The sequence below is a fragment of the Cebus imitator genome, unplaced genomic scaffold (assembly GCF_001604975.1).
Source record: "Cebus imitator isolate Cc_AM_T3 unplaced genomic scaffold, Cebus_imitator-1.0 Scaffold2, whole genome shotgun sequence".
NCBI classification, from domain to species: domain Eukaryota; kingdom Metazoa; phylum Chordata; class Mammalia; order Primates; family Cebidae; genus Cebus; species Cebus imitator.
This window is the reverse complement of record NW_016107317.1, coordinates 9,461,514-9,488,929: the sequence shown is the minus strand read 5'-3', so window position 1 is coordinate 9,488,929 and position 27,416 is coordinate 9,461,514. Positions and strand designations below refer to the sequence as shown.

The 27,416-nt window shown below is 54.9% G+C and overlaps 1 protein-coding gene across 3 annotated transcripts; it reads right to left on the bottom strand.

Moving 5' to 3' along the window:
* On the bottom strand, positions 1 to 23,261 carry RAPGEF3 (Rap guanine nucleotide exchange factor 3). Of its 3 annotated transcripts, none has more exons than XM_017529357.2 (28): positions 22,703 to 23,261; positions 22,020 to 22,232; positions 15,253 to 15,306; positions 15,060 to 15,166; positions 14,721 to 14,842; positions 14,371 to 14,539; positions 13,668 to 13,752; positions 13,256 to 13,316; positions 13,066 to 13,142; positions 12,735 to 12,881; positions 12,165 to 12,277; positions 11,800 to 11,888; positions 11,421 to 11,499; positions 11,053 to 11,203; positions 10,885 to 10,967; positions 10,213 to 10,252; positions 7,057 to 7,138; positions 6,603 to 6,749; positions 4,325 to 4,422; positions 3,751 to 3,876; positions 3,474 to 3,655; positions 3,138 to 3,228; positions 2,998 to 3,048; positions 2,039 to 2,126; positions 1,421 to 1,485; positions 935 to 989; positions 764 to 835; positions 1 to 441 (listed from the first exon to the last, which is right to left on the bottom strand). In XM_017529357.2, the coding sequence occupies exons 1-28, from the start codon at positions 22,706 to 22,708 to the stop codon at positions 323 to 325; spliced, it is 2,772 nt and encodes a 923-aa protein (XP_017384846.1). In that variant the 5' UTR covers positions 22,709 to 23,261; the 3' UTR covers positions 1 to 322. The 3 variants fall into 3 exon arrangements, 2 of the variants coding, with proteins under 2 accessions (XP_017384846.1, XP_017384824.1); XM_017529335.2 differs by having other exon boundaries at positions 12 to 441; positions 935 to 1,020; XR_005200341.1 differs by lacking the exon at positions 3,474 to 3,655 and having other exon boundaries at positions 11 to 441.
* Between the last annotated feature and the right edge of the window lie 4,155 nt (positions 23,262 to 27,416).

Genomic DNA, 27,416 nt, shown 5'->3' with positions numbered 1-27,416 from the left:
TGGAAAACACCTGGTGTGGAGAGCTCTCTATTGCACACAACGTCCCAGCGCACTCCATTCTCCACCCACGGCTGGGGCCTTTCTGTCCCCCGTTCCTTGGCCTTGGGTCATTCCCCATTCCCAGCTCGGGTCCACTCCGAGGTCCTCCTTAGCTGCCAGTCATCACAGGGGACCGCTGCCTCCACGCTGCCTGCTCCAGGGCCTCGAGTCCACTCCACAGAGAGCCCTGCCCAGCTGTGGCCAGCCTGTGTGTATCTTGGCCCAGCACACCCCAGCTTTCCTGGCAGCAAGTGCCTGCTCCAGCTCCAGTCCCAGCCCCTCCTCACGGCTCCAGCTCCCGGGAGAGGCGGGAGAGTTCCCGCTGGTTGTCGATGACCTTCAGCTGCTGGACATAAGCCCACGTGCTGGCTGGACTCCGGGTGCTCAGGGACTGCTCTGAGCCTGGTGGGAGGAGAGCAGTCAGGGAGGCACCAACGCCCCTTTGTGGAGCGCAACCCTTCCCCTCCAAGGAACCACATCACATCAGCCTTCCTGCCCTCTGCCACCCACCAACCATCTCCCATCATCAATTCCCCATGGGTGAGGGGACAGAGAGCCCTGTGGCTCAGAGCACAGAGTCTGAACATCATCGATATCATGGGGTAACGTTATCATTGTCATGTATGGACGGGCCAGGCTCAGTGCCTAGTACATGTCAAGTGCCCAGGATATGGGTAACTATGATGAGGACCCCCTCCGCCCACCTCCCATCACCCACACTTACAGGTGGAAATCCTCGCCACCTGGCTGTCCTCGTGGAGGTGAGAAACTCGGCTTCTGAGTGGTGAGAGAGGCACTGCGGGGCGGGGCGTGGGGTCAGGGAGTCAGAGCCACCCCGGAGCTTCACAGAGGATGTAGGGTGGGGGACCTCCTGCCCTGGGACCCGCCCTCTCACCAGGGTTGTGGCTTCGACAGTGATGCAGCATCCGGGCGGCTCTGGCCATCATTCGCTGCGGACAACACCGGAGCATGAGCTCTTGCCTGAGAGATAGACCCTGTCCCGCTCTGTGCAGCAGCAGGGAGGCCAAGCTCCCTCTGAACCAAGGGTTAGGGGCTACAAGAGGTGGGGCATGTGTACTTCTCCCCAGCGCACCCAGAGGCCCCTCGAGGACCAGACAGAGGACAGAAAGCAGAGGCCAGGAGAGAAGGGCTTAGAGAGAAGAGGGCTGGAAGGGCTCTCGTTGATGGTGAGCTGTCTGAGGCTGGTACCCTGGCAGAGCCTCCAGTTGCAGTGGAATAAGGCAGGACTATTACACATTAAGTATTTATCTTCATATTATTTGTAACAAGTTTAAGCCGCCTCCAAGCCCTGCCCCTTCCCAGGCCACAGTCACGTCCCCAACCTATGTCCATGGCAGATGTCCGCTCTCCCTGAACTCACCATCTTCTCAAAGTTGATGAGATTCTCCACTAGTGTGTGGTTTCCCTCATGAATGAAGGTCATGTCTGCAAAGAGATGGTTTTCATTCATAGGTCCCCAAACTCCTGCCCTCCTGTAGCCCAGAAAAGGTGAAGGGATAATGGCTCCCTTGGGCCTGCTTCACCCCACACTGCCCCTGCCTCGCCCCATACGGCCCCTGCCTCTGGCCCTGCCAAGCCCCAGCAGCATTTCCTTGTATCTCTCGGGCTCCTTACACAGGCCATCAAAGGCAGCCCTTATTTGTCTGGTGTTTTAACTCTTTCTCCAGCCTGGGAACTCCTAATTCATCTCTGCACTCCTCGAGGAATCAGCACGTGAGCTGTAATCTCTCCAACAGTGTGGGTGCACACACAAATAGGCATGAGATGGGGGAGGGTGGCAGGAAGGGGGAAATGGGGGGAGAGAGGCAGGAAGGGGGAATGGGGGATGGAGGCAGGAAGGGGGAATGGGGGATGGAGGCAGGAAGGGGGAATGGGGGATGGAGGCAGGAAGGGGGAATGGGGGATGGAGGCAGGAAGGGGGATCGGGGATGGAGGTAGGAAGGGGGAATGGGGGGACAGAGGCAGGAAGGCCTGTTACCTTTAAGAAGAAGAGGCATGAAGGGGATGACAGGAGGGGAGAGCTTGGCGAGGGCCAGCCGGTACACCCGGTGATTCCATGAGGGGTCCTAGGGGAAGAAGCCACACTGAGGGTTTGCACACACCGTAAGCCACCACAGACCCCAGCCAACCAAGGAGGAGTCACAGCAGGTGCAGAGACCCCAGCTCAGCCTATCCTTAGCCCAGGTCTTACCCAGGCTCTGCCGCAGGCGAGCACAGGACTTCCAACCTCCCATTAGCGCTGAGAAAGTTCACAGTGGTTACTCACTGGAGCCCCAAGTTTCTGGAAAAGTCTGTCTCTGCCATCCCTTTGTCCCTTTGTATTCCTCTCTCTGTGTCCCTCCCTCTCTCTGGAGAGTAAACTCCTTTGAATCCCTTGAGCCTCATGAGATGGATTTTCTCTCAAGAGTTCCCAGGCTATGCTGATGAAGCCCCTCTCCTCTGCTTCTTTCCAGAACAGTCAAAATACTCAAAAGTTCCTGGAGGTGGGAGGTACCGTCCCCAGCTCTTTCCTCGCCTCTTCTACAAGCCCTGAGGAGCTCCTGAGGGGCCAACAGGCCCTGGTGCACCAGAAGCACTCCATGCCAGGCCCTCGGGCTTTGCAGCCCCTGACGCTGCCCTGGCACCTCAGACCCCAGGACCAGACGCCCACATGCTCCAGCCTGGGCTTCACACAGGATCTCCTGTTCCCATTCAGACACACATTGAGGGCCAGAGGGCACCGTGCAGCCCCCACCCTAGTGCTGAGCACCCCTTCCTCAGCCAGCTCCCCAAATTCACAGGCCAGAGGAGCTAGAACCTGGGCCGAGGTTGGGAACCCTAAAAGTGACAAAGGACGGGCAGAGGAGCTTCGGGTAAGCCAAGAGTCAGGGTGTCTGGAAGACAGGGCTGAGCCCAGCTGATCCTAGCAGAGCCGGGCCTGGCAGGGCCGAGACTCACCAGCAGCCTCTCCAGAGCGGAGTACAGCTTCCGGACTTTGTGTGGCAGCCGCTGTGAAGGGGAGGCAGCTGAGCAGCTGCTCGGGGGAGGTCCAACCCCAGCCAGCACTCCCAGGTTGGGGCCGTCCAGACCACACCTACCTCCCAGGTGTGGGCTAGGCGGCTGATGGCCGAATTGCTGAGGCCAAACATGATGGCAAAGAAGGAATTGAGATTCTTCTGCTCCTTGAGGCTGTGAGCAGAAGAGCCAGAGACCCTCAGGGGAAGGGAAGCAGCCACACCCTAGTGTCCCCAAACTACAGCAAGGCCAGACTGCACAGGGACCCCAGATGGATGGGGTGGGAAGGCAGAGGCTCCAGGGGACCCAGGGAACAAATAGGGTGGCAGATTCAGCAACATACGAAGCAAAGAGGGGGCGCTTAGGACAAGGTAGCCCAGGGACTCTGGCCACGCCCCACCCGCTGGCCAGGGACTCACTGGGCAGCCAGCTTAATGAACTTCCTGAGGAGCTGGGCCCGGGGGCCGGGCACTGCGCAGAGACACAGCTCCGTGGCCACCCAGTACTGCAGCTCGTTGAAGCGACGCATGAAGCGCTCTAAGTTGGCCGTGGTGATGTCCCGCAGATGCTGGGGGCCCAGCACGTAGTGGATCAGCTCCACCTGGGCGGGGGCGGCAGGAGAGGTCAGCAAGTGCCAAGCAGAGCCAAGCTGGGTGCCTGCTGCCTGCTTTCCTCCCCCAGCCCTGCCTCCCGCACCTGGTGGATGCTGTTGAAGAGGCTCCAGTCGTGGTCCGTCAGCTGGCCTGCCAGGTCCTTGGCGCTCACGAGGTCCAGCCCCTCAGCAGAGCCCACAGTGGGCCCCAGCTGCTCAGGGTGTGGGGTCTGCGGGTGGGAGAGCGCTCAGGGAGCAGCCCGAGGCATCCAGGGAAAGGCACAGGGTAGGGGAAAGGTTGGGGCAAGGACTGTATACTCAAGGTAGGAGGAGGGTTAGGAGGGCAGGAGCAGGGAGTGGAGGGTCTCTAGGGGCTATAGCAGCTGGAGGATAGGGCTCCCCAGTGCTAAGACCCCTGCTTTTGGGCCCCTGTCTCCTGGGGAACCCTTAACTAGGGCGGTTCCTCTTTCTCCTTGGGAGTTCCCAACCAGTGCTACCAGCCCCTGCCCTCCATAATCTTGGGAATCTCCCATCAGCTGAGGCCCACTCCATCTGCATGCTGAGGCAGCAGAGCCAGGCCCCTCCTCCCTCTTCTCCCTGGGACTCTCCCCAGAGCTCACCCCTGCCACCTCAAAATAGAGCTCCTCCCTGGGCCCTGGCACCCTGCCTGGTCCCTACCAGCTCATGCACTTCCTGTGGGTTGACAACAAAGAGCCGCTCATTGAGCCCCAGAGATGTGGCCACACCACGGGCGTCTGGCTGCAGGCCAATGGCATCTGCAAAGACAGCAGAGGTGGCCTGGGTTGGGGAAGGGAGGGAGGCCAGGGACCAGCTGGAGACCAGGGTGGAGGTGCTGTTTGGGAGGCGGGGTTGAAGTCCTGGGTGGGTGCTCAGAATACACAGGTGCATGTGCCCACACAGCTGCACTGCTCAGGGAAGCACATCCAAGAGGATGAGAAAAGAGTCTTAGTGAGTCAGGAAGAACCTGGGCAGGGTCTGAGCCTCCCTCAGCCTGGTAAAATGGAGACAATAAGACTTGCCCGGACTATTTCATAAGTCAAATAAAATAATGTATATAAATAGTGGCTGTAAGTATATGCTATGTATAAAAGCCCTCTGAAAATTGGGAAGTGTCTTGCATAAGCCTTGGTGTTGATTTTTATCAGCTCCTCATGGACTGGGGCTGTGTTTCAGTCCCCAGTGCGTAGAGCAGTGGCCTCCAAAGTAAGGTACATCAGATTATCCATTTGCCCGGGAAAAATGAGCTCTTCTACTTATGTTTCTTTTTCCTACCTGCTTTGCATTTCTACTTCGTCAATTTCTATTTTTGTCTATATTATACTAGTGTGGTAATATATGTGTATTACTTATAAACAAATATTCACACTGTGGAGTGGGGTTTTAATTAAATATTGGTTATTGACATGGGTGTTGATCCAAGTGCTTTGGAGATCAGTGCTCTAAACAGTGCCTGGCACATAGTAGGATCTCAATAAACATGACCATTGGGCAACTGCAACTCACCAGGTGGCCAGCAGAGGGCAGTGCTTCCCAGGGCAGGGTGCACAGGTGACCATCTTACCCCACTTCCTGAAGGGAGAAGGCTTTTCTTTTCTCATCCCCACCTCTTGAATGCCCCTAATTCTCGTCTGCCCTGGGCTCCAGCTCTCAGGCGCGTGCCCTCCACAGAGAACAGTGATTTTGAATGTTCCAGGTTCTCTGGAGGCCCCATCGTATCCTGAGTCCGCCACGTTCTTAGCACTGACTGTGGCAGGCCCCGTGCTAAGTGCTTTACACAGATTAGCTCACTTAGTAGCCACTACAACCCGGTGGGTAGATAAAGTTACAGCCCTCATCTGACAGGTGAGGTAATGCAGGCTCAGAGAGGTTAAGCAACTTGCCCAGCATCACACAGCTAGTAAATGGTGGACCTAAGATGCCTTCACGGGTCTGGGAGTCCACAGTCTCTGCTCTTAACCATCACGCTGACCTGTCTTACCTGCTGTGGTATATCCAGCTCCAAATATATATCACTGGTTTACAGCTGACCCTCAAAAATGTTTGCTGAGTGACTAAAAAAAGGTCAGCTACTCTCCTCTCTTTCTTTATTTTATTATTTTTTTATTTTTATTCTTTGAGACAGAGTCTTGTACTGTCACCCAAGCTGGAGTGCAATAGTGTGATCTTGGTTCACTGCAACCTCTGCCTCCCAGGTTCAAGCAATTCTCCTGCCTCGGGCTCTCAAGTAGCTGAGATTACAGGCTCCCACCACCACATCTGGCTAATTTTTTGTATTTTTTAGTAGAGATGGGGTTTCAACATGTTAGCCAGGCTGGTCTTGAACTCCTGAACTTGTGATCCGCCCGCCTCGGCCTCCCAAAGTACTAGGATTACAGGCGTGAGCCACCGCGTCCAGCCACCAGCTATTCTCACTGTGTGAGCTGAGAAATGGCTCACGCCCTTTTAGCCTCAGCGTTCTTGTCTGAAAATAGGATAAAAGTACCTGTATCTCATGAGATTGTTACCATTTCAGATTAAATAGCTAAACACAAATGATGATAATAAAATACCTATGTATCACTGTGTGCCAGGCACCATTCTAAATGCTTTCATGGATGTACTCATTTGATCCTCACAATCCCTCCAGCAGGCAAGTCCTCTTACTGTTCCCACTTTATGGATGATAAAACTGAGCACAGGGAGATGAAGCACGCTGCTGGAGGACACATAGATGGTGAGCTAAAGGGCTGGTGCCATATGCAGGTAGCAGGCCCCAGAGCTCATGCTCTTACGCACTGCATGAAATGCACTTCAAATAGATGCAATCCACCTCCCTTTAACGCTCGCCATCATTCTCACTGAGGAAGACAATGATGACCATGACTTTGACTGGGAGACCTGGTCACAGATCCTAAGGGGCACCCTCTTTTGGGATCTATCCGGGAACATAACTCACCACCTGCGGAATTGACCTTCACCAGCACCTGCCCCTTGGTCCAGCCATCCTCCTGGGCCAACGCTGCCATCACCTCTCTCACGGAGGCTGTCACAGGCAGCTGCAGGGTCAACACCGAGTGGTCTGGCCGGCAGATGTCATAGGGGACTGAAGAGGAGACCAGACTGAGCTGTGGGAAGGGCTGCCTGATCTCTCCTCCCCAGAGAGAGAGGGCAGCCATTGCAATGATAGCAGGAATCCCCAAGAGGCTGAGCTGCAGGTGGGGAGGACCTGAGCAAAAAGTGGGGTGCAAGAGGCAGATATGGCCAGCGGCCTGGAACACAGACCCTGAAGAGTATAGCGTGCCACCTTGGCCGAGGGACACTGAGGTCAAGAGTGATGACAGCAGGACAAGAAAGGCAGAGACAGCAGGGAGCAGATGTCGGGCTGTGCCTGGCTGGCTCAGACCACCAACCTTTGTCCCCAACTCGGATGGCACAGCTGCTGCCGGGAAGAGGCTCGTCCTGGTTGGGGAGCCAGATTGGCAGATTCCGGGCCTGGGAGGAAGAGGAAAGAGAAAATAAGGCTGGGAGAACAAGAGAGGAGAGCGCGCAGGGAGGGGACTGTGAGGGCCCTGTGTCCCCAGGAGCACGGACACCACACAGCCCTCATACCACCAGAGGGCTCTGCTTCCCACATTCACCTGAGCCCAGGAAGGCACCTGGGGCCAAGGCTCCAGGAGAAGACACATGTCTAAGGGTGGGGCAAATCCATGCCCCTCCGTGTGTGGGCTTCTCCCTCTGCCAAATAGGTCCAGAGCAGTTCTAAGATGAAAACTCTTCAGCTATGGACTCTGGTTTTCTCTTCCTTTCCCTCCAGCTACCATTTGCTACAAGTCAGGCATTATTCTAAGGATCTAAATATTCACAATGGCCCTTTGACAAAAGTATTATTATTATTTCCATTTTATGGATGAAATAAATGAGGCTCAGAGAGGTTAAGTAACATGCCCAAAGCCACACAGCTGCTAAGTGGCAGAGTTGGAATCCCTCCTGCTCCTTTCCCACTCCGTGCTCCTCTCCACCAACACTACTGTGCCCTGTCCCAGCCCACAGCAGGGATGCAGTGCGCGGAAACCACTGCCGAGCCTCTGCTGGCGAGGCGGTGTCTGCCGCGGTGCAAGGCTCCTGACGCAGGCTCCCTTTCCCACCCTGCTTTTTTCCAACACTGGTACTGACTCTGTCCCTCCTCCCAGCTCTGTGGGTGGCAGATCCTCCAGGTTCAGACCTCAATCCATTGCTCTTCCCTATATTTCCATATCTCAGGGCCCTCTACAGAGTTCCTCACTGCCTCCTATGTCGCCTGCATATGGGTGACTCCCAGAACTACTACCAAACTCTCTTCCAAAACCCTGAGCTCTCTTCCGAACCCTGGTCTCAAACGCCCCCTGGCTCCTTCCACATTAGTGATCCATCACCTCACACCCCATATACCCATCGGATCCTTGCATCCTGCCTCCCAGACCACTCTGTTCCCCAGCCATTCTCCCAGGCTCCAGGCTCCTCCCCGCGTCCCATAGCTTGTCATCTTGCTTTGAGGGTTCTTCTTTGAAATGAGTCTCCTGGCCAGGCGCAGTGGCTCACACCTGTAATCCCAGCACTTTGGGAGGCCGAGGCAGGAGGATCACGAGGTCAAGAGATCGAGACCATCCTGGCCAACATGGTGAAACCCCGTCTCTACTAAAAAAAATACAAAAATTAGCTGGGCATGGTGGCACATGCCTGTAGTCCCAGCTAACTGGGAGGCTGAGGCAGGAGAATTGCTTGAACCTGGGAGGCGGAGGTTGCAGTGAGCTGAGATCGTGCCACTGCACTCCAGTCTGGCGCCTGGCAACAGAACAAGACTCTGTCTCAAAAAAAAAAAAAAAAAAGAAAAAAAGAAATGGGTCTCCTGCGTTCACTCCTCCCCTGCCCAGGTTAACTCCAGTTCCACCTGCCCACGAGACCTCGCTCCTTATCTGCTCCAACTATGCTCCTCCTCCTCCCTCCCAGGTGCCTGCAGCCCTCCTCCTTCAATCTGTCTGACCAGAACCCCATTAAGCTCCCGCATTTGGTTTCAATGGCGGCCATTGTCTGCTGGAGAAAGCCCGGGCTCTTTAGCTGACCTATTCAAAACACAAATCAGACTTTGCCAACATTGGCTCCAACCCCTTCAATGGTTTGCACTGCTCTTAGGACAAAGATCAGATCCCTGGCCCTGGCCCAGGGCGCCCTGCCCACTTCCTGCCTCCTCTGGGGTCCTGCTCTCACTCTAGTTCCTCCAGGGATCCCTCCTCCTGGGCTCCCTTTCCTCCTGGGTTTGACCGCCAGGAATCCTCTTCTTCCTCCACCCTCGCCCCCTGAAGCTCTCAGCTCCAGGAGCTGCTTACACAGGACACTTTGCCTGCATCTGCACTGGAGTTGGCTCTTCCCCTCCCATTTTCAGACACCCCACCTTTGTTACTGCACATCACAGGTAGTTTAACTGCTCTGCCCCTGGCCTGACAGCAGCCCCACAGGCCAGGGCTGAAGTGCAGCATCAGCACCTAGCGCAGTGCCCGTGCCCGGCCCATGAGGGCAAGTCCACATGGGTTTCTGAGCGTCAGCCAAGAGCCAGGCAGCATGTGAGCATAGAAGCGGAGGTGGGGGCCCGAAGGAGGGAAGTCAATCCTCCAGTGGGTTGGGGAGATACCAAATGACAGTAAGCAAGTGGGCAAAGAACACAACTCCACACGGCGCGTGCTTTGAAGAATACCACAGAGGACACCACAGCAGAGCGTGCTGGGGAGAAAGGGAAGGGTGCTTCGGATAAGGAGGAAGAAGGGGGCCTGTCTGGAACCCAGCATTTGGCTGAGATGAGAATGCGAAGGATCCTGTCAGGCAAACAGCCTTAGAAAGACCCTTCCAGGCTAAGGGATAAGAGCACAGGCCCTGAGGGGAGAATGGGCTTCGCCTGCCCTGTGGAGGAGGAGCCCGTGAGAGCCTCCAGCAGGCAGGGGCAGGGCGCTCAGCAGGTGGGACCACAGGGGCGGGTGAGGCCCCTGGATGTCATTACCAGCACAGCCCTCCCCACCACCAACTCAATCTACCTTTCCAGTTATTTCTCCCACCATTCCTCAACCAAATCCCGGCTGCAGTCACATCTTCTCGGCCCCTCTTTGCTTCCCCTTTAGCCCCAGCAGACAATGGCCTGGGGCCACCTTTGACTTTCCAGGGAGGGGCCTCGCCTTCCCCTGAGCTCCCACAGCACTGGCCGCCAGGGGCCCCGTGGGCCTTAGACACCAAGTCCAGCCACCATTTCTCCTCTCCCAGGCTCTAACTATGGGCAAGAATTACCTCCCAAAAGGAATAAAGGCCCATGGAGTCAGGGAGTGGGGGAGGAGGGAGGCTGCCTTAGGCCTCTGCGTCTCCCGGCAGGGCCTGGCCAGGCTACCACACGCATCAAGGGCCCCCTGAACACCTATCACAGACCCCAGGGTGTGTCTGCAGGAGGGGAGCTTCCCATGCACACAGAGTGCCTGGGAGGGGGGTGGTGAAGGAGGGGCCTGCAGTCCAGAAGGAGCAGAGGAAAGAAGCTGGGGCCAGGCAGACACCTTCATCTGAGGAGATGCATTCCCGCAGCCATTCTCCAACCTGCAGACAAGAGAGAGGGGAGGTGAGCAAGCCCAGGAATCCCTGGGACAGGAGCAGGGAGGACCTTGGGGCTCCAGATTCCTCCCAGCCCTCACCAGCAACTCAGAGGTAAGCATGGCCAGGTAAGTATCACATAGAGAGGAGCAAACACAGTCTTGAACTCAGGCCCCTGGACTTTGTGATTTTCCAAGGCCAGAAGGGGAAGGAAAAGTTAAAGGCAGATGCAGACCCCAGGTTTCAGGTTTCAGAGGGAGTGCTGACCCCCCTCAAATCTCAGCTGTTCCGTGGGAATATCTGCAAAGGTGAAGGTAAAGTCTTGGAAATGTACCAGGCGGGGCTGGCAGGAGCTGGCACTGAGGGTATTCGGTAATAAACACATGCCCAATGTAGGAAGTGAGAGCAGCAGGTACACTCAGGATATGAGGATGAATAAATGAATGAGTACATGATGCATGAGAATGGATGGACATCTGGCATAAGGGTGAACAGCAGGGGACTGATACGAACAACGAATTGAGGGAAGTGGTGCAGCCTGGATCTGAAGCCAGGTGCTTGACTCCAGACCGTATGCTCTTAGTCCCCGTGGCACTGCCAGTTATGGAAATGACAAGTTAACAGAGTCAAACCATCACCTGTAGTGCCGCCGCCTCTCTGGCCACTGCTCCCTCAGCAGGTTACTGAGTCGGGCATCCCTGCTCACCAGGTCTGAGAGTTTCTAAGAAGAGCCAAGATTCACTGAGATGGCTGTAGCTGTGTCCACCCCAGGCAGCCCAGCCCCCCTGCGCCTCACTTCCAGATACCTGGAGGAAGCTGGTGGCCACAGGATCAGTGTGGAGCATGGAGCCATACAGGGCCACCCACTGGCTGACCAGCCGCAGGATCTGCTGCCTCTTGTTGCAGACGTAGGTGCTGCACTCCTGCTCACTGCCACCCGCGGGCTCCGCATGGAAGGTGGGCACCAGTCAAGGGAACCACAACATTCAACTGCAGCCACCCACCATACCTGAGGCAAAGGAGGGGAAGAAGGCCCAGGGCCCCCAGCAAGCTGGGCCTGGCAGCAGGCTGGCATTTAGATGGCTCAGTAGAGCCATGCTGATGAGATTCTTTGTCTCAACCCCACACACCATCCTATCCTCTATGCATACACCCTCTGGGGCTGGAAGGATATTGGTGCAGAAGGGCAGCGCAGAGTTGGGTGCTGGGCATGAAGACCCTGTGAGTCAGGAGGAAGTCGCTGAGGAATGTCTCTGTAGGACAGGGTGGGGGGATGTGAGGAGGCTTCAGAGGCCAAGTCTGTTGAGCACAGGTGTATGGACAGCTGGAGGGACCCTTCCCCACATTCTACCACCTGCAAGGTACCAGCAATGTCCAGTCCCCGTGATAGTGCTCCCCTCAAAACCAAGAGCACAGGTAAGAGGACTTCTTGTCAACCACTGTACAGACCAACTGAGCATCCAGTGAGGCCAGATGCAGGGTGCCTGGCTCTCTTCCAGGCTAATGGACCACCCAGCAAGTCAGAAAGCAGGCAGGGTGTCTCTTGCCCTTACCTGTTGGGTCATGAGCACTGGAATCTGGTCCCATGGCCTCCAAGAGAAGCTCTAGGATCTTCTCTGGGGTGCCAGACATCACCGTATACCTAGCAGAAATGGCCAGTCTATGGCACTGGAGCCACTAATCCCCACTCCCACACCCGGGTAGACATCAATAATCAATCACATCATTCTTCTCGATTAGCCAGCCCTGTCCCACCTTAGGGTGGGGAGGAGACTGCCTCAGCAGGCACATCCTAGTACCTCAATACCTGTCTACCCACAGGTGGCCAGAGGGCAGGGGTATGTCACAGGGGAAGGGAGCAAAGACTGGGAAGTGAAAGGAAAGACAGTGTGGAGAGGGAACATGGCAGGTGTGTTACCGGTTCCTGCCTGCGGTTGGGGGTCGGGAAGAGCCAGCGCCCTGAGAGGCTCTCTCCAGCACCAGCACCACTTTGCCATGTTCTTCTAGCCGCATGGTCTTGGCCTCCACATCCTGGAGAACAGGCCACACCCCGTGCTCAACACATGATGGTTCCCGCTTTAGACCCTCTCATCTACCTCCTTCATTCCTGCTCCTGAACCCCATGAGGGTCCTACAGGGACCCACAGCCCTTCTCCCACCTCCGACTCTGGCTCCACCTCCACTGCCTTCCCTTCCTTCCATGCATCCTGCCTCCCCCACAGCCTAGTCCTCAACCTGCACACCCACCCCTCCCCTGGTCTCCCACACTGAGCCTGCAGTCACTGGTCTCACTGAACCCCTTCTGTGCTCTATGTGCTTCCCCTTCTCACACACGCCCAGGGCCATGGTCCCCGCTGCCAGCCACCATAGCCCAGCATCTCCTACCTGCCCTGCTCCTTATGGGCCCTCTGCTCTGGTCCCTACACCTCCATCCACATCACTTCTCTGGACCCACAGCCCCTGCCCTCCCCGACCCCAGCAGCAGCACCTTGATGATGCGGTTGAAGTCCTGCTTGTCCACGCGCAGGAAATGACAGTTGTCTTCTCGCAGGATGATGGTGGCTGCCCGGGGTGCGTCATTCACCAGAGCCAGCTGTCCAAAGTCATCTCCCTCATGCAGGGTGGTCACCAGTCCCTGCAGCCAGGCCTCAGTCTCAGCCCACCCCTGCCGCCCCCAGCCCTTGCCAGGACAGACCCATGCCAGGAGAAGCAACCCAGACAGGAGACACAGGGGACCAACAAAGGCACTGCCCATGAGGACGCAGGCCAGGGAGCAGTTAGGACCCAGGGCACTGGGGCAGGAAGGAGGGGGGCCTCACCTTGCCATGTGTCACCACGTTGACAGATCCCTTCCAGATAATGTACCATGAAGTGCCCTTGTCCCCCTGGCTGAACACTGACAGAAGCATAGCTCAGACCGGGCCCTCTTGGCACCTACCACTCCTTCTCCATATCTTTTTGCCCATGTCCAGGCCCTGTGCTTGGCTTCTGGTCCCCTTCCAGACTTACACACGGTCCCGGCCTTGCTGTGTGGTTCAAAGAGCAGAACCGCCGCTAATTCTCGTTTCACCTGTTGGGTGGAGATAGGAGAGTCGGTGGGGCAAGTTCATGTGTAGAGCAGTCAGGCTCCTGCCAGGGCTATGATTAGGTCCAATGACACAAGTGCTGGGGGACAGAAATGTGGAACTAGGTCAGGCGTTCCCAGGATTCGGCAGGAGACAAAGCAAGTGGAGAAAATGGGCTGAGGGAGGCAGAAGGATTTTCAGATAGGGCAGCACCAGAGGCAAGAAATCAGACTGAAAATTTCCAGCCACAGATGGAAGTGGAGAAACCACCCTCTGGCCCTGCAGTTGGAGTTTCAGGGAAGTCACGGGAAGAGGAGATGCCTGGGACGGGGCAGGGCTGGGACAGTGGGACTGACCGTGTTGGAGAGGTGAGCCACGGCCTTGATGTGCAGCAGCTCCTCAAAGATGAGGTCCAGCTCTTCGTCGGTGCGCTGACCTGGGCTGCAAGCACAGGAGGGATGGGAGCATACGGTGAGCTGTGGGGCCAGACCAGGCGCCAGGAACCACCCCACCCACCCAGCCCAAGCCTGTGCCCAGCGCTGCCTCAGCAGCGATGGTCATCAGCAGCAGCTAACCTTTACTGAGCGTGCACATGTGGCAGCGCCTGTGATGAGCATTTTGCACGCACTGTTTCATAACAAGCCTATGGAGCAGTCCCATTATCCTCACTTGATGGAAGAGGAAGTAGCATGGGGAGGCTCAAGGTCACACAGCCAGTAGCCGGTCCAGCGGGAATTTGAACCTGGACCCGACTAGTTTCCAAAGCCCACTTGCTTTCAGTCACAACTATGTCTCTGAGTGAGAAGGGTCCTCAGAGACCCCCCTGGCCCAACACACTCATTTACAGAGGAAGAAACTGACTTGGGGGGGATTGGGAGTGTGGGGGGATCCAGGTTACACAGCGAGTCCATGGCAGTCAGGACCAGGGGCTTCTGGGCCAGCCAGGTTCCCTTCCCTCTGCAACAGGTAAGGGATGCCCTCAGAGATCAATCTGAGCAACGATGGGATCTGAGTGCTGTGTGCGGCCTGGGGTCACAGGGTGCAGGGATTCCGACTCACGGCTTTCGGAGTGCCACAGTGAGCAGGGCATCAGGCCCCCGCTGTGAGAGCAAGGCCACAGCTTCAGCCAACTCCTCGTCCATCTCATGAGCTCCCATGGGCTCGGGCTCTGGCCCGGGGAACCGGTAGAATTGGGCATCTCGGTCCTGGAAGGCCCAGTCGTGTTTCACTGGGGGGCAAAGGCCCAGGTGTGGAGGAGGAGAGGAAATTGAGGCCGTGTGGGCATGAAACCCCACTGCAATGCCACCCTCATTACTCCCCAAGTGGTGCCTGCTTCCCAGGACTCCCCTGTCCCGTCCCCATCACTGCCTAGCACAGCCCAGGGCACCCCACCCTGGACTTGGGCTCACCATGGCAGAGGGCACCTTCATCCAACAACACCTGGCAGATTCCCACAGCTTGGCTCCGAGAATGTACCCCAAGTCCCAGGGCCAAGATCCCATCCACCAGCTCCCGGCCAGAGCAGCACTGCCTACAGGAGGTAGAAGGGGACAGGGAAGAATAGGGAGAAGCCAGTGGAAGGAGGGTGGCAGGGCAGGGAGGAACTCTGCATTAGAAAGGCACCCTCTGAGGCCCAAGCCTGGTCCATCTCTCTGCTAGAAGCAGGGTGAGGCCCAGGAGCCTGGAATAGAGTGGAAAGGAGAGAAAGCGGTGAGGCTGGGCAGGGAGGCAGCAGGGCCTCCACTCACCGATACAGCCTAAGGTGGTACTTTCGGTCTCGGATGAGGTTCGGGCAGGTGGCCAGCAGGTGCCGATGCAGCTGCTTCCCAGCCCTGAGCACCCGCTCTGTGGAGGCCTTGGAGGGATGAAAGGCACAGCAGCTCAGGCTCTGAAGCCCTAACGGTGCCGCCTGTCCCAGCTCCACGCCTCCCAGGTTTCTACCTGCTCTAGGCTCTCGCTGAAATCCAGGGACTCCTCGCTGTTGGTGAGTGGTGTCTGGGGGCAGCAGGGAAAGCATGCACGTCAGTGTGAGGCCTTCAAGCCCGGCTCCTGGATGACTCCCCTCCCCCATCACTCCCACCCTTGCCTAGGCCCCAATCCCAAATGCATACATGTGGCCAGTCACTCAGCAAAGAAACAAATATTCACTCAGCACCCTGTGCCCCAGGCATCGCCTCTTCCCACCCTGCCATCCTGATCACCAGACCCAATCCAGGGACTGGCTCCTTACAGATCAGAGCCCCTAGGCACACATTCTGCTTACTCATGGCTCAGGGTGTGAGCAACTCAGGAGGCTTGGGAACACCCGCTCCTGGGCTGGGGTCACAGGCCTGATCCCCAGCCAGGTTCTGTGCCCATCCACAGGCCCATGAGCAGGTCTCTTGCCCTCTCTGGGCCTTGGATCAGCCTGGTAGTTAAAAACACAAACCCTGAGGCCACACTCCTGGATTCAAATCCCTGCTCCCCCAGTGATTGCAGATGTGACCTGAAACAAATGATTTAACCTCTCACTCCCTGCCTGAGTTTCCCTATCTATAAAATCTATAAAGGGCCAGACATGATGGCTCATGCCTGTAATCCCAGCACATTGGGAGGTCGAGGCGGGCGGATCACGAGGTCAGGAGTTCGAGACCAGCCTGGCCAACATGGTGAAAACCCATCTCTACTAAAAACACAAAAATGGTGGTGGCAGGTGCCTGTAATCCCAGCTACTAGGAGGCTGAGGCAGAAGAATTGCTTGAACCCAGGAGGTGGAGGTTGCAGTGAGCAGAGACCACGCCATTACACTCCAGCCTGGGCGACAGAGCAAGACTCCGCCTCAAAAAAAAAATCCGTAAAGCATTAATAATACCAACTCATAAGGTTTTGGGAGAATTAAATGAGTTGCTACACATTGAATGTTTAAAGCATTGCCTGGCATATAGTTGTATGCACATGTTAGCTACTACTCATCTGTGAAGCATTAGGGTGAGGCTGCTTGCTGGAAGGCATCTTTCTTCTCTGAGATGTTGCTAGCCCGTACCCTGCGAGAGTGAGTAAGTCCTTGGTGGCACACAGGACTGGCTCACGAAGACGCGCTTTGTCATGGCAACACTGCTTAGCAAGGATTTCTGCCTTTGTTAACAATCAAGCCATTTGGCAGTCTGGGGCCCCTTATGCCCTGTAATAATGGCCATGAAAACCCCTCATGACCCTTCTCTTCCTGCCACCTGAGAACGGGTTTGTGAACATCTCTGGACAGGATGCTGTACCCTCTATGAGCCCTCTCAAAGGGCTCACTTTACAGTTTACAAAGCACAACCTTGATTGCATTGGATCACGTGTAAAATAGGATCAGATGTGAAGTGGGCAGAGTAGGCATTGTCAGTCCTCTGTGACTTACGACAAAATCAAAGCCTGGAGGTGAGGTGCCTTGTGTAATTCAGTCACGCATACTTGGGACAGTCAGACAGCTATGGAGAAGTTCAAGTTCCCATCCAGAAGTGCTCCCATTCTTGGTCTCCCTACACCCACCACCCCCCTACCCCTTTTCTCTCTTCTCACCAGCCACCTCTCTCCTACCTTCCCATCTCCCTGAAAAGGACCTGCTGGGGAGTTGCAGTATAACCAGGCCTGGTTGGCAACCAGGCCTGGGCACAGGCATCTTGGCACTGCATACCCAGGCAGAGGCCTGACGTCTGGCATGTGCAGACGCCTGGCCCAGGGCTGGGTGGAAGTCAGTAGGTGTCCCAAGGGTAACCCTGCCCGGGTCATGGGGCCCAGCCCAGTGCTAGACATAGAGCCCTGGAGACTTAACGACAGGAAATGAGGAGGAGGAGGAGCCAGGGAAGGGAGGAAGGGCAGGAATGCTACCCAGCCGGCCCCCTGTTTCGGAACAAACAGTGCCTGAGTGCTAATGACTTGTTGTTGTTCATGTCAAAATGCCCAGGTGGCCCCAGTCCCTGCCCCAACTCCCATTGGAGCCCACAACCCAGGCTCCAGCACCGGCCCCCTTCCTGGTATTATTCTGACCAGGGAGAGGGCACATTAGGAGGGGAGGTGCCGGGTCATGTGGCCAGGCTGGTCATTTCCTGTCCTCCCCCAGGGGATGAGCATGCGGGTCAGAGAACGGGGCCCTAGCTCATGAGCACTAAGGAAGGGACCTTAAGGAATCTCTCTCATTTTGCCAAGGAAAGCAAAAGCCCAGAGAGATCACACAACTATTTAGAAACGTAAGATTCTACTGAATAACTCTGCTACTGGTGCCGACCCAGAGGTAGGTATTTGTTTCCTATTTCACAGCTAGAGAAAAGGAAGCTCAGAGGTTCTACAGCCTGCCCTGTTGGTCAATAAGGGCACCAGGATTCATACCTGTGCCTGTCTGATTCCAAAGGCCATGCTCTTAGCATTACCCCTACCATCTCCCATGATGCCCATCCCCATGTTTCCTCCTCTGTGTGCTAAGGACACAGACAGCAGAGGTACTCTGCCCTCAGGCAAGCTCCATGGGCAAGTAAGTTTGGAAACCACTGGGTTAGACAAAGGTAGATAGGTTTGTTATTCTAACCTCTCTGTGCCCCCAGGATGTTTGTGTGCATGGCAACCTTCTAGGATGAGGTGGAGTGAGGGCTGCTACTCAAGGGCAGTGGTCAAGTGTGTGGGTTCAGCAGCCAGAAGCTTGGGTTCAAATCCTAGCTTTTGCATTACTATCCGGTTGTGTGAGCTCATGCTGGTTTTTGAAGTTCTCAGTGCTCCAGTTTCCTCATCTGTAAACTGGGGTCGATGATAAAAATAGTACCTGGGTTGGGCGTGGTGGCTCACGCCTGTAATCCAAGCACTTTGGAGGCCAAGGCGGGTGGATCACCTAAGGTCGGGAGTTCAAGACCAACCTGACCAACATGGTGAGACCCTGTATTTAAAAAATTAAATAAATAAATAAATTTTAAAAAATAAATTAAAAAAGATAAAAATAGTACCTATCACATAGGGTTATGAGGATCAAAAAGTTAATGAAATGAAGTACTTGGAATGCTGCCTGGATCACAATAACTCCTTAGTAAACGTTAGTTGACTTGATCAGACGTTATTATTTCATGATGGGCCCTATTACTGGGACACAGTGCAAAAAAAAAAAAAAAAAAAAGCTATACCCTGTTAGTTTCAGGGTTCTTAGCTGGGAAGAAGCAGCTGATATGGGTCGAGGTGAAGGTCCTCACCCACTCCCTCCTCTCATTGCTGAAAAGAAAGGGTTCAGGGTAGAAGAGGAGGCGCTAACTCCCCTGGCACCAGCACTGTGGCCTGCCCCACCCTCACTCTCTGTCACTGAATGTCAGAGCCGGGCTGGAGAGACAGGCACAGAGCCAGACAGCCTGGAGACCTGTCAGACCAGTTCCCTTGGGTCACAGCTAAGGTCTCAGGCCAGGGCTGCGTGTGATGGGACAGGGGAAGGGTGCATGGGGTTGGTGATGCCTTAAGGGTGTCAGTGTTACTATTTGTAGCAAGAGAGAAGCACAGCATGGTGGTTATATGGTTATGAGCTTGGACTCTGCAGCCAGATTGCCTGGGACCAAAGCCCAGCTTTGCCACTTATCTGCTGTGTAACTCTGAACCTGTCACTTAACCTCTCTGTGCCTCCGTTTTCACATCTATAAAATGGGGGTGATGACATTAGTACCTATCTCACAAGGCTATTGTGAGAATTATTATTATCATTATTTGAGGCAGAATTTTGCTCTTGTCACCCAGACTGGAGTGCAATGGCGCAATCTCAGCTCACTGCAACCTCAGCCTCTGCAGTAGCAGGCATTACAGGCACCAGCCACCATGCCCTGTTAATTTTTGTATTTTTAGTAGAGACGGGGGTTTCACTGTGGTGGCCAGGCTAGTCTTGAACTCTTGACCTCCGGTTATCCACCCACTTCGGCCTCCCAAAGTGTTGGGATTGCAGGCATAAGCCACCGCACCCAGCAAGAATTATTTGATATGATAAAGGCAAACCTCTTACAATAATGTCTGGCACATAAGTACTGTATTACTATTAGCTCCTACCACGGTTTGGACAGGTTGGATGAAAGTGTGTTCTTCGAGTTACAAAATAGGGCCACTTCCGCCAAAGCAGTCACATAAAGAGAATCATCTCAGACTTCCCTGAGCCAGTAGAACTACCAGAGGTCACCCTGATCTTGCCCCTGCCTCTGGACATCAGACAAGATCTCACCTCCCCCTCCTATTTTCCAAAGATGTTCTTCCATCCCATTCCAGTGTCACCTTTGCCGTAGCTGTTAAGTCCTTTTCTTATCTTAGTCTGTATCAACTGCAAGCGCTCCTGCTGTAACCTGTTTTCATTTTCTCTTGTCCTGGGCTAGGCAAGAACAGAAAGAGCTGTCTTCAGACCTCTTCTCTGGGAGGTTGATGGGTTTTCCCTTGGCTTTCGAAGAGGGAGGCCTGGCTTCGATAACTGGCAGTGCTGTCTTCCGGGGACTCAGGCCCTACCCCTTCACCCTGGGTATGCATGCTCACAGCTGGCACTCGCTCCCTCATGGAAGCCTTCCCTGGGCTAAAGGCAGCATCAAGAGGTAGGAAGTACAGCTTTACAGGTACCCAGAGCCTCTCAAACATAGGCATGATGGAATGAAACCTCCCCACCCCAGTCACCCAGTCATCAGAAGAGGGAGTGGCCGCCTGCCTCTAAGCACTAAAAATCTAAGCTCCCTCTAGTCACCAACATCCACCTGGCAGGAAGGGGGCCTTTTTTCTGTGCCTTTGCCCCCATTTACACTTCAGCAACCTTCACCCCCACCTTTCTGGCCTCCCCACGCACAGCAGCCCTTCATTTCTAGGGGCTGGGGAAAGTCAGGAGAGAGCCTGGTGGCCTCTTCCACTCCCTTCCCGACTTCAGGTCCCAGGGGATCCTCCAGTGACCTCACTGTCCAGGCACCTGACCTTCCCCCCACCCCCTACCTTGCCTTTACAAGCTGGGAAGGGGACAGGAAATGCACAAATAATTATAGCCTGAGAGGGAAGGGGGGAGGGAGAGTTCCAGCCCATTGGCTCCAGGCAGTAGCTGCAGCCAGTGACCCAGACGGAGAGAGTCGGAGGGGTAGTGGGGGAGGACCCAGCCTCATGATAAGAAAGACCCTGGTAGAGAACAACTCTACCAGGACCAACACCTGGATTCTCTTCTCAATTCTGATTGCAAAGTGGATCCCCTTGTCTTGGTGGGTCTCGGTTTTTTTCAACTCAGCCTCAATGTAAATGGCAGTTGAGCAAGGCAGGGGGAAGGAGGGAGAGGGTGGTGTTTATTCTACTCAAAAGGACTTGCCAATAAGAAATGAACTCCTGGCTGGGAGCGGTGGCTCACCCCTGTAATCCCAGCACTTTGGGAGGCCAAGGTAGGCAGATCACGAGGTCAAGAGATCAAGACCATTCTGGCCAACATGTTGAAGCCCTGTCTCTACTAAAAATACAAAAATTAACTAGGTGTGCTGGCACACGCCTATAGTCCCAGCTACTTGGGAAGCTGAAGAAGGAGAATCACTTAAACCTGGGAGGTAGAGGTTGCAATGAGCTGAGATCAAGCCAGTGCACTCCAACCTGGAGACAGAGCGAGACTCCAGTAAAAAAACAGGAAAGAAAGGAAGAAAGTGAAAGAAAGAAAGAGAGGGAGGGAGGGAGGGAGAGAGAGAGAGAGAAAGGAAAGAAAGAAAGAAAGAAAAAGAAAAAGAGAAAGAAAGAAAAAAGAAAGAAAGAAGGAGAGAAAGAAAGAAAGAAAAAGAAAGAAAGAAAGAAAGAAAGAAAGAAAGAAAGAAAGAAAGAAAGAAAGAGAGAGAGAGAGAGAAAGAAAGAAACAAGGAAGGAAAGAAGGAAAGAAAGAAAGAGAGAAAGAAGCTCTCCCAGGCAGGCCTGGTGGGTCATGCCTATAATACCAGCACTTTGGGAGGCCAAGACAGGCAGATTGCTTGGTCCCAGGAATTCCAGACCAGCCTGGGCAACATAGTGAAACCCGGGTAGACACATGCAGTAGAGACATACCTGAATCTCAAGCTAAGTTATTTAGTCTGGATGGTTGGGGACAGTTTCTCTGCTGATTTGGATGGTACAGCCATTATCTTGCCTCCCAAACCCCACCATTCTTTCCCCTTCTTGCTCTCTCCTTCATTCTTTCAGGTCCAGAGATGTTTCTCACTGGCAAAGGGCACTTAGGTCATCTCAGATTCTCCAAATGTCTCAGAATCCTTCCCCAAGCCCCCCAAAGGCAGGTACCCAGCAGTGTCCACATGACCACCTCACCCCAAGACCAAAACGCAGAATTAGCACAGTTCAGTTGCTCACTAAAAAACAATGTTGCCACGGTGACACACCCAGAACTGTAACCAAACTTACCTCACCCCAGCCCTTTGACTTGGCCCCCATACCTCCCACCCCCACCTGGAGAGTACCCACAAGCACCTAACTCAATGCCTGGCTCACAGAGGTGACAGGTAAATAACAAATCCCTTTCCCCTTCCCCCCATACCCAGAGACATCTGGGCACAACAGACACACACGGTTGCAGCTGTGTGAGCCGCCCACGCACACTGCAGGCAAGCTTCCTGATCCACTGTCCACCCCAGCTGTACCACTCTACACCTCCAGAGCAAGCTGGGCCACCGGCAGCATGCCCAGCCACAATCCAGACCCCCGTCTAGCCCGGGTGCTGGCCCTGGCCTGGGCGGGTGAAAGGTACTCACCCAGCGCAGCCCCTGGATGCGGCTCGGACGCCGGTGCTCCAGCAGCAGCTGGTAGGAGCAGCTTCTGGGCCGGTGCATCCTCCTCAACACCATGTTGAGCAGTGTCCCCTCCGGCACCACGTCAGGGAGGGCTCCCAGCTGCGGTGCTCCCAGAGCTGGGCTATCCTCCACAGCCAGGCCCACCTGCCAGCAGCTCTCACCTGGCCAGCTCACCTATGACACAATGAGGAAAGTGGACAGCCATGAGACGCGACTGGGGCAGCTGGACCATACTACAATTGCCCCAGGCAGAACTACTTCCTTAGAGTCCTCTGGACTGGTCAGGCGGAGGTGCTGCAACCTTGCCAGGAGCTGGGGGAGGAACAGGAAGACCTTCACTGGGGCCTGCCGGTCTGGCGCACTTAGGGGTCCCCAGCCGGCTCTTGGAAAAGATCAGGCCCTTCTTACCCTCTTTGGAGTTCTGTCCCATCTCACTGTCCATGCCCCTGCAGAGATCTCCACCACCTCCCAGCATGAGGCTATAGATTCACCGGGTCCCCCAGAAATGCAGCTTCAGCTCAAACCCTTCTCCCCTCCTCCTCAGCCCTGACCAACCCTCTCTCTCCTACCCGAACTCCCCACCGTGTCAGCTTCCTCTCCCGCCCTCTCCTGCTCCTCCTCAACCCTGACCCCACCTTACCCACCTTCATGTTTCTTTTCAAGCTCGCACAGCCCTGCAGGCTCTAGCAAAAGGCTGGGGGGTCCCCAGCGACCCCCATCCGCTTTGATAAGGGGATCCGGAGGGAGCTGGTGGGTAAGTCCAGGTACAGTGAACGGGGCCAGCGGCTAGCTGGACCGGCTGCCAGGGCAGCAGGATGCAGGGCTCGGTGGAGAGGCTCCTCTTGGGTGAGTAGAGGGGTGGGGGCGTGGTGGGGGGGAGGACCCCCCCCACCGACACCGGCTACAAGGAGCCCCGAGCCTCCGCCTTCGTCCCAGACGAAGGAGCCAGCTGGCACCGGGCGCTGAAGCAAGGCTGCAGCTGGCACCGGTCCGGGCGGGAGCTGTCACACCCCCTGCGCCGCCCGCCCCCTTCCCCTCCCCCGGACTGGCGGAGGGGGCGGGGAGGAGGTGCCCTGCCTTACTGCAGCGGAGAGCGTAGGGGAAGGGGGCGGGCACCTGCCGGCATTGGAGCCTGCACCTCGGAATACGGAGAGTGGACACCAGCCTGTGCCCTGAACATCCTCAGGGGGCAGGAGCGGCCCCGAGGTGTGTGCGGGGGCCGCGGAGGCCGGCGTGTCGGGGATGTGGTGGTGAGTGGCTGCATTGGCCGCCACGTGGCCGGGAGGAGAAAGGCAAACAAGGAAACCGGGGGAAGGGGGAGGGGTGAGTCACTGCGGCCCCACCCGGGAGGGAAATCCGGGCTGGGGCCGCTTCCCGGCCGGGGGCGCCTGCCTCCTGTTTCGATTCAGGGTCTCCGGCTGCCCGGGGGAGGGACTAGGTGGCCTTCCTGCGGGGAATCCCGCTGCCTTGCCTCCAGCAGTTGCGTTCCCAGACCCACGCCCCCCCTGCCCCCTGCCCCCTTCCCCAGCACACACACAACGGGAACAGTTGAGGAAACTGAGGCTGGAGAGGAAGGACTGCTCTCCGGAACGGATAGGGGCGGAGTTCGTGGCCCTAAGAGGAGATTGGGGTTGTGGCAGAGATTCCAGGGGAGCAGAAGGTGTTCGAGGACCACACCCCCCACCGTGCGCTCCCTGGTGGCCGGGCAATTTGAGGCAGAGACCGGGATTCTAGCGCCCTGCTAAGCAGATTCGCTACCGAGGCTTCCCTGGGCCTCAGTTTCCACCACTGTGCAAATGGCCCTGCGCTGGCCTCTTCGCCCCACTCCTGAGAGGGTGGAGAGGCAGTGGCCGGGAACAGAGGCTCGCTTGGCGCCCCGTGATTGTTCAGGACTAAAATGAGGATTTTGAAGGAAGCCCACGCCCCGTAGGACTTTTGTCCCTTCTCTTCCCTTTTCCCTTTGCTGTTAAGCCTGCCCATACTGGGAAGAATTATCTCTAAAAAGCCTATGCCGCCAATTTTGGGATGCGCAGCCCCCATCCTCCACCAAGGATTATGATTAGTTTCTTGGAAGTGGGGAGAGGAATTTTAATTGTGATTAAAATCTCAATTTTAATGTATATGTGTATAAAAAATGTTTCCCAGAAACTTATTAAAATGCAGGCTCCGTCCCTACCAATTCATATTCAATCCTGTTGGCATGAAGTGGAAAATCTGTATTTCGAACAAACACCCCAGGTCATTCGCTGTGTCCACACGTTAAGAAACGCTGGTGGAGTTTTAAATGCCTTTCCAGGGAAGAAGGGAAGTCAGAGAATGAATCTGACCTCAGACTCAAACCCATTCAACTAAGTTCTGGTAATCTGGAAGAAGGAAGAACAACCTGGAAACTGGCAGGAAAGGATAATGAATTGGGAGTCACAGGTATGCATGGGGAAGAGTTGCAGGGATGAAGCTGTGAGTTTCAGGTTGCTGTGGCCAGTGGCCTGGACTAGAAGTTCTTGCAGGAAGGTTTCCTGAGACTGACAGTAGGGTCAGAAAGGGGTCCTCTATTTCTTACTCTTGCTGCGGTTACTCTGGGCAGGTGGAAAAGTTGCTGAGAGGTGAGGCAGGACACTTGTATACCTGTAGACATTTCAGCAGAGCCACAAAAGCTAATTATGTGTGGGCCCTGTTTCAAGTGCTTTCCATGGGTTTAAAATCTGCCACGATCCTGTGAGGTAGGTACTTCTGTTATCCTCACTTTACAGATGGGGAAACTGAGGCTCAGGGATATTAAGTAACTTGCCAAAGTCACACAGCTAGTAATTGGTAGAGCTGGGGCATGAATCCAGGTTGTCCAGCTCCACGTACTCCCCATGCTGTGCTGCATATCCTCTGATGCATTCTGTTTGTTCTTCTAAGATAGACTAGACTGCCTAGGAGAGGCTACTCAGAAAAGGGAAATCGAATATGTCTGTGTAGAGATGTGGGGGAGCCTCAGAGCCAAGGATCCAAAGAAAGTGGTTCAAATCAGTGAAAATGAGTGTCCCAAACCCACTCCCCCATCTATGTTCCCCTTCAACACTACCCTTGCCTTTCTTTTTTCCATCTCTTTCCCATTCCCCGTCTCTGGGGAGACTGAGAAGGGCGCCTGGGGTGATTACCTATTGGCTCCTAGGTAATCTCCGGAGAGATGTTAGGGATTAGATCTTCCACTTCCATTGCTAGCTCATCCTCTCTCTAAAAGGCAAGGCCCCCAGCCTGCCATCAAGGCAGATGACTGGGCAGGTTTTTCCCTTCTCAGGATCTTGGATTGGGACTGGCCAGTAGAATTACTGCTCAGCAGATATTTGATCAAGGCTGAGGCCTAGAAGGGGCAGCAGACTGGGAGCATGTCTGAGGAACGCATCCAAACGAGATGGTGAGTCATCTTAGAGACAATCATGCCATGTCCTGGTACCGCCTCCACCCTCCTCTAACTGTCATTAAATGCCTGGCAGGTGTGTTAGGACATATAAATAATAATAACAATAGTCAACATGCACCAGGCCCTGTTCTTGATACTTTATGTATATGTTCACTGATTTAATTGTCACAATAACCCTGTGAGACAGGGTTGTTATTATCGTTATCCCATTTTACAGATGAGGGACTTGAGACACAAAGAGGTTAAATGACTTGCCCAAGGTTCCACACTAGGAAGTGGTAGAGCCGTGAGTGACTCTGCCCAGGTGGTGTCTACCTGTGTGCTTTACCACTCTGCAGTCCTGCCTCTGAAACCTACTGACAGCTCCTATAAAGCAGGAAGAACTCACATCCGTAGTCATTTGCCCACACCTTGGTACAGATGGTGGAAACTGAACAGCAGGCCCCCTTGATACACTCTACTCAGACAATGAGCTCCTGCCAGAGCATGGACTTCCTTGAAACTTCCTCCATCCCCTTCAAGGAGGCGGCAGAGTCTCCCATGGATAGCTGAGGAGGGTGGGAGGGTGAAGGGTGCGTCTTGGACCAGGCTTTGACTCTGGGCTTGATTTTCCCCACCTCGGCCTCTTTGCTGAGCTCTATACAACATAAGCCCATGGTTTCTAGGATCTTCACAGGAACCTCATATTCTGTGTCCAAAACTCCCTTCCTGCCCCAGGGGGCCCTTCCTCCTGCCCTGCCCCTCAGCTCCCTGCTCCCAGAGCTCCACTACTGCCGAAGCAAGGAGCCTGATACCCCACATTCCTCCTTCTCCCACATCCAGCCAGCATAGTTGGATTGATTCCACCCATGAAGCATCTCTCCGTTATGCCCCATCCCCACTGCAACTGTTCTAGCCCAATAATGGTCTCTTCCAGTGTTTACTATATGCAGAATACTATGTTAGTCACTTTATCTTTGTATCCTCAGAACAATTCCTATTTGCGAGTGAGGAAACTGAGTCAAAGGGAGACAAAGTAACTTGTCCAGGGTCACACAGTTAAGTCGTACAGCCAGACTCAGGCAGTCTAACTGCAGAGCCCATATTCTTAAACACCACTGTGCTCCTGCCCCTGAGCATGACTCTCAACCTTGCCTTGCTCAGTCCTTGCTATGCAATGCCACAAGAATCTCCAAGGAATCTTTAATTCATTCAACAACATTTACTGTATGTGCTGGAAACTTTGCTGTAAACTGGAGAGCTAAAACTCAGCAGCAGACACTGTCCCAAAGCTTCAGGGCCTTGGGACAGTGTCTGTTTGAGGACCGCACCCCATACCACGCGCTCCCTGGTGGCCAGGTAGATTGAGGCAGAGACCGGAGATTCCAGCGCCCTACTAAGCAGGCTCACTACTGAGGCCCCACGCTTCCCTGGGCCTCAGTTTCCACCACTGTGCAAATGGCCCAGCATGGGCCTCTTCACCCCACTCCTGAGAGGGTGGAGAGGCAGTGGCCTTCCCAGAGTCTAGTGGAATTATCTTTTATCTCTCTAACACACCAATCTGATTGGCTCTCTCTCCCCAGCACAGTGTCTGGCATAAAGTTGATGCTTAATGATTACGGGAGGAAATGAAATGAACAGGACAGTGGGTAGTCAGCTGGTGCCTACTATGGGCCTGCGGCCTCAGCAGGGTGCAAGGAGAGGAGCTGGTTTCCCAGTTCATTTTCAAGGCCGTTCATTCCATCTCTCTCCCTCCTTGCTGCTTTCTTGTCTCCTACTCATTTCTCCTCTATCCTGCGCTGCCAACTTTGTTCACAAGGCTCAGCCATGACTTTGGAGGGGGATTGGTGGGTTGGAGAGAGGGCGGGTGGAGGAAATTTTCACTAATTGGCCTCCCATGGGACTGCAGGAAATGGCCAGCTTGGAAGCCAACTGGGAGATAAAGCAGTAGGGGATATAAGGGCTGTGCC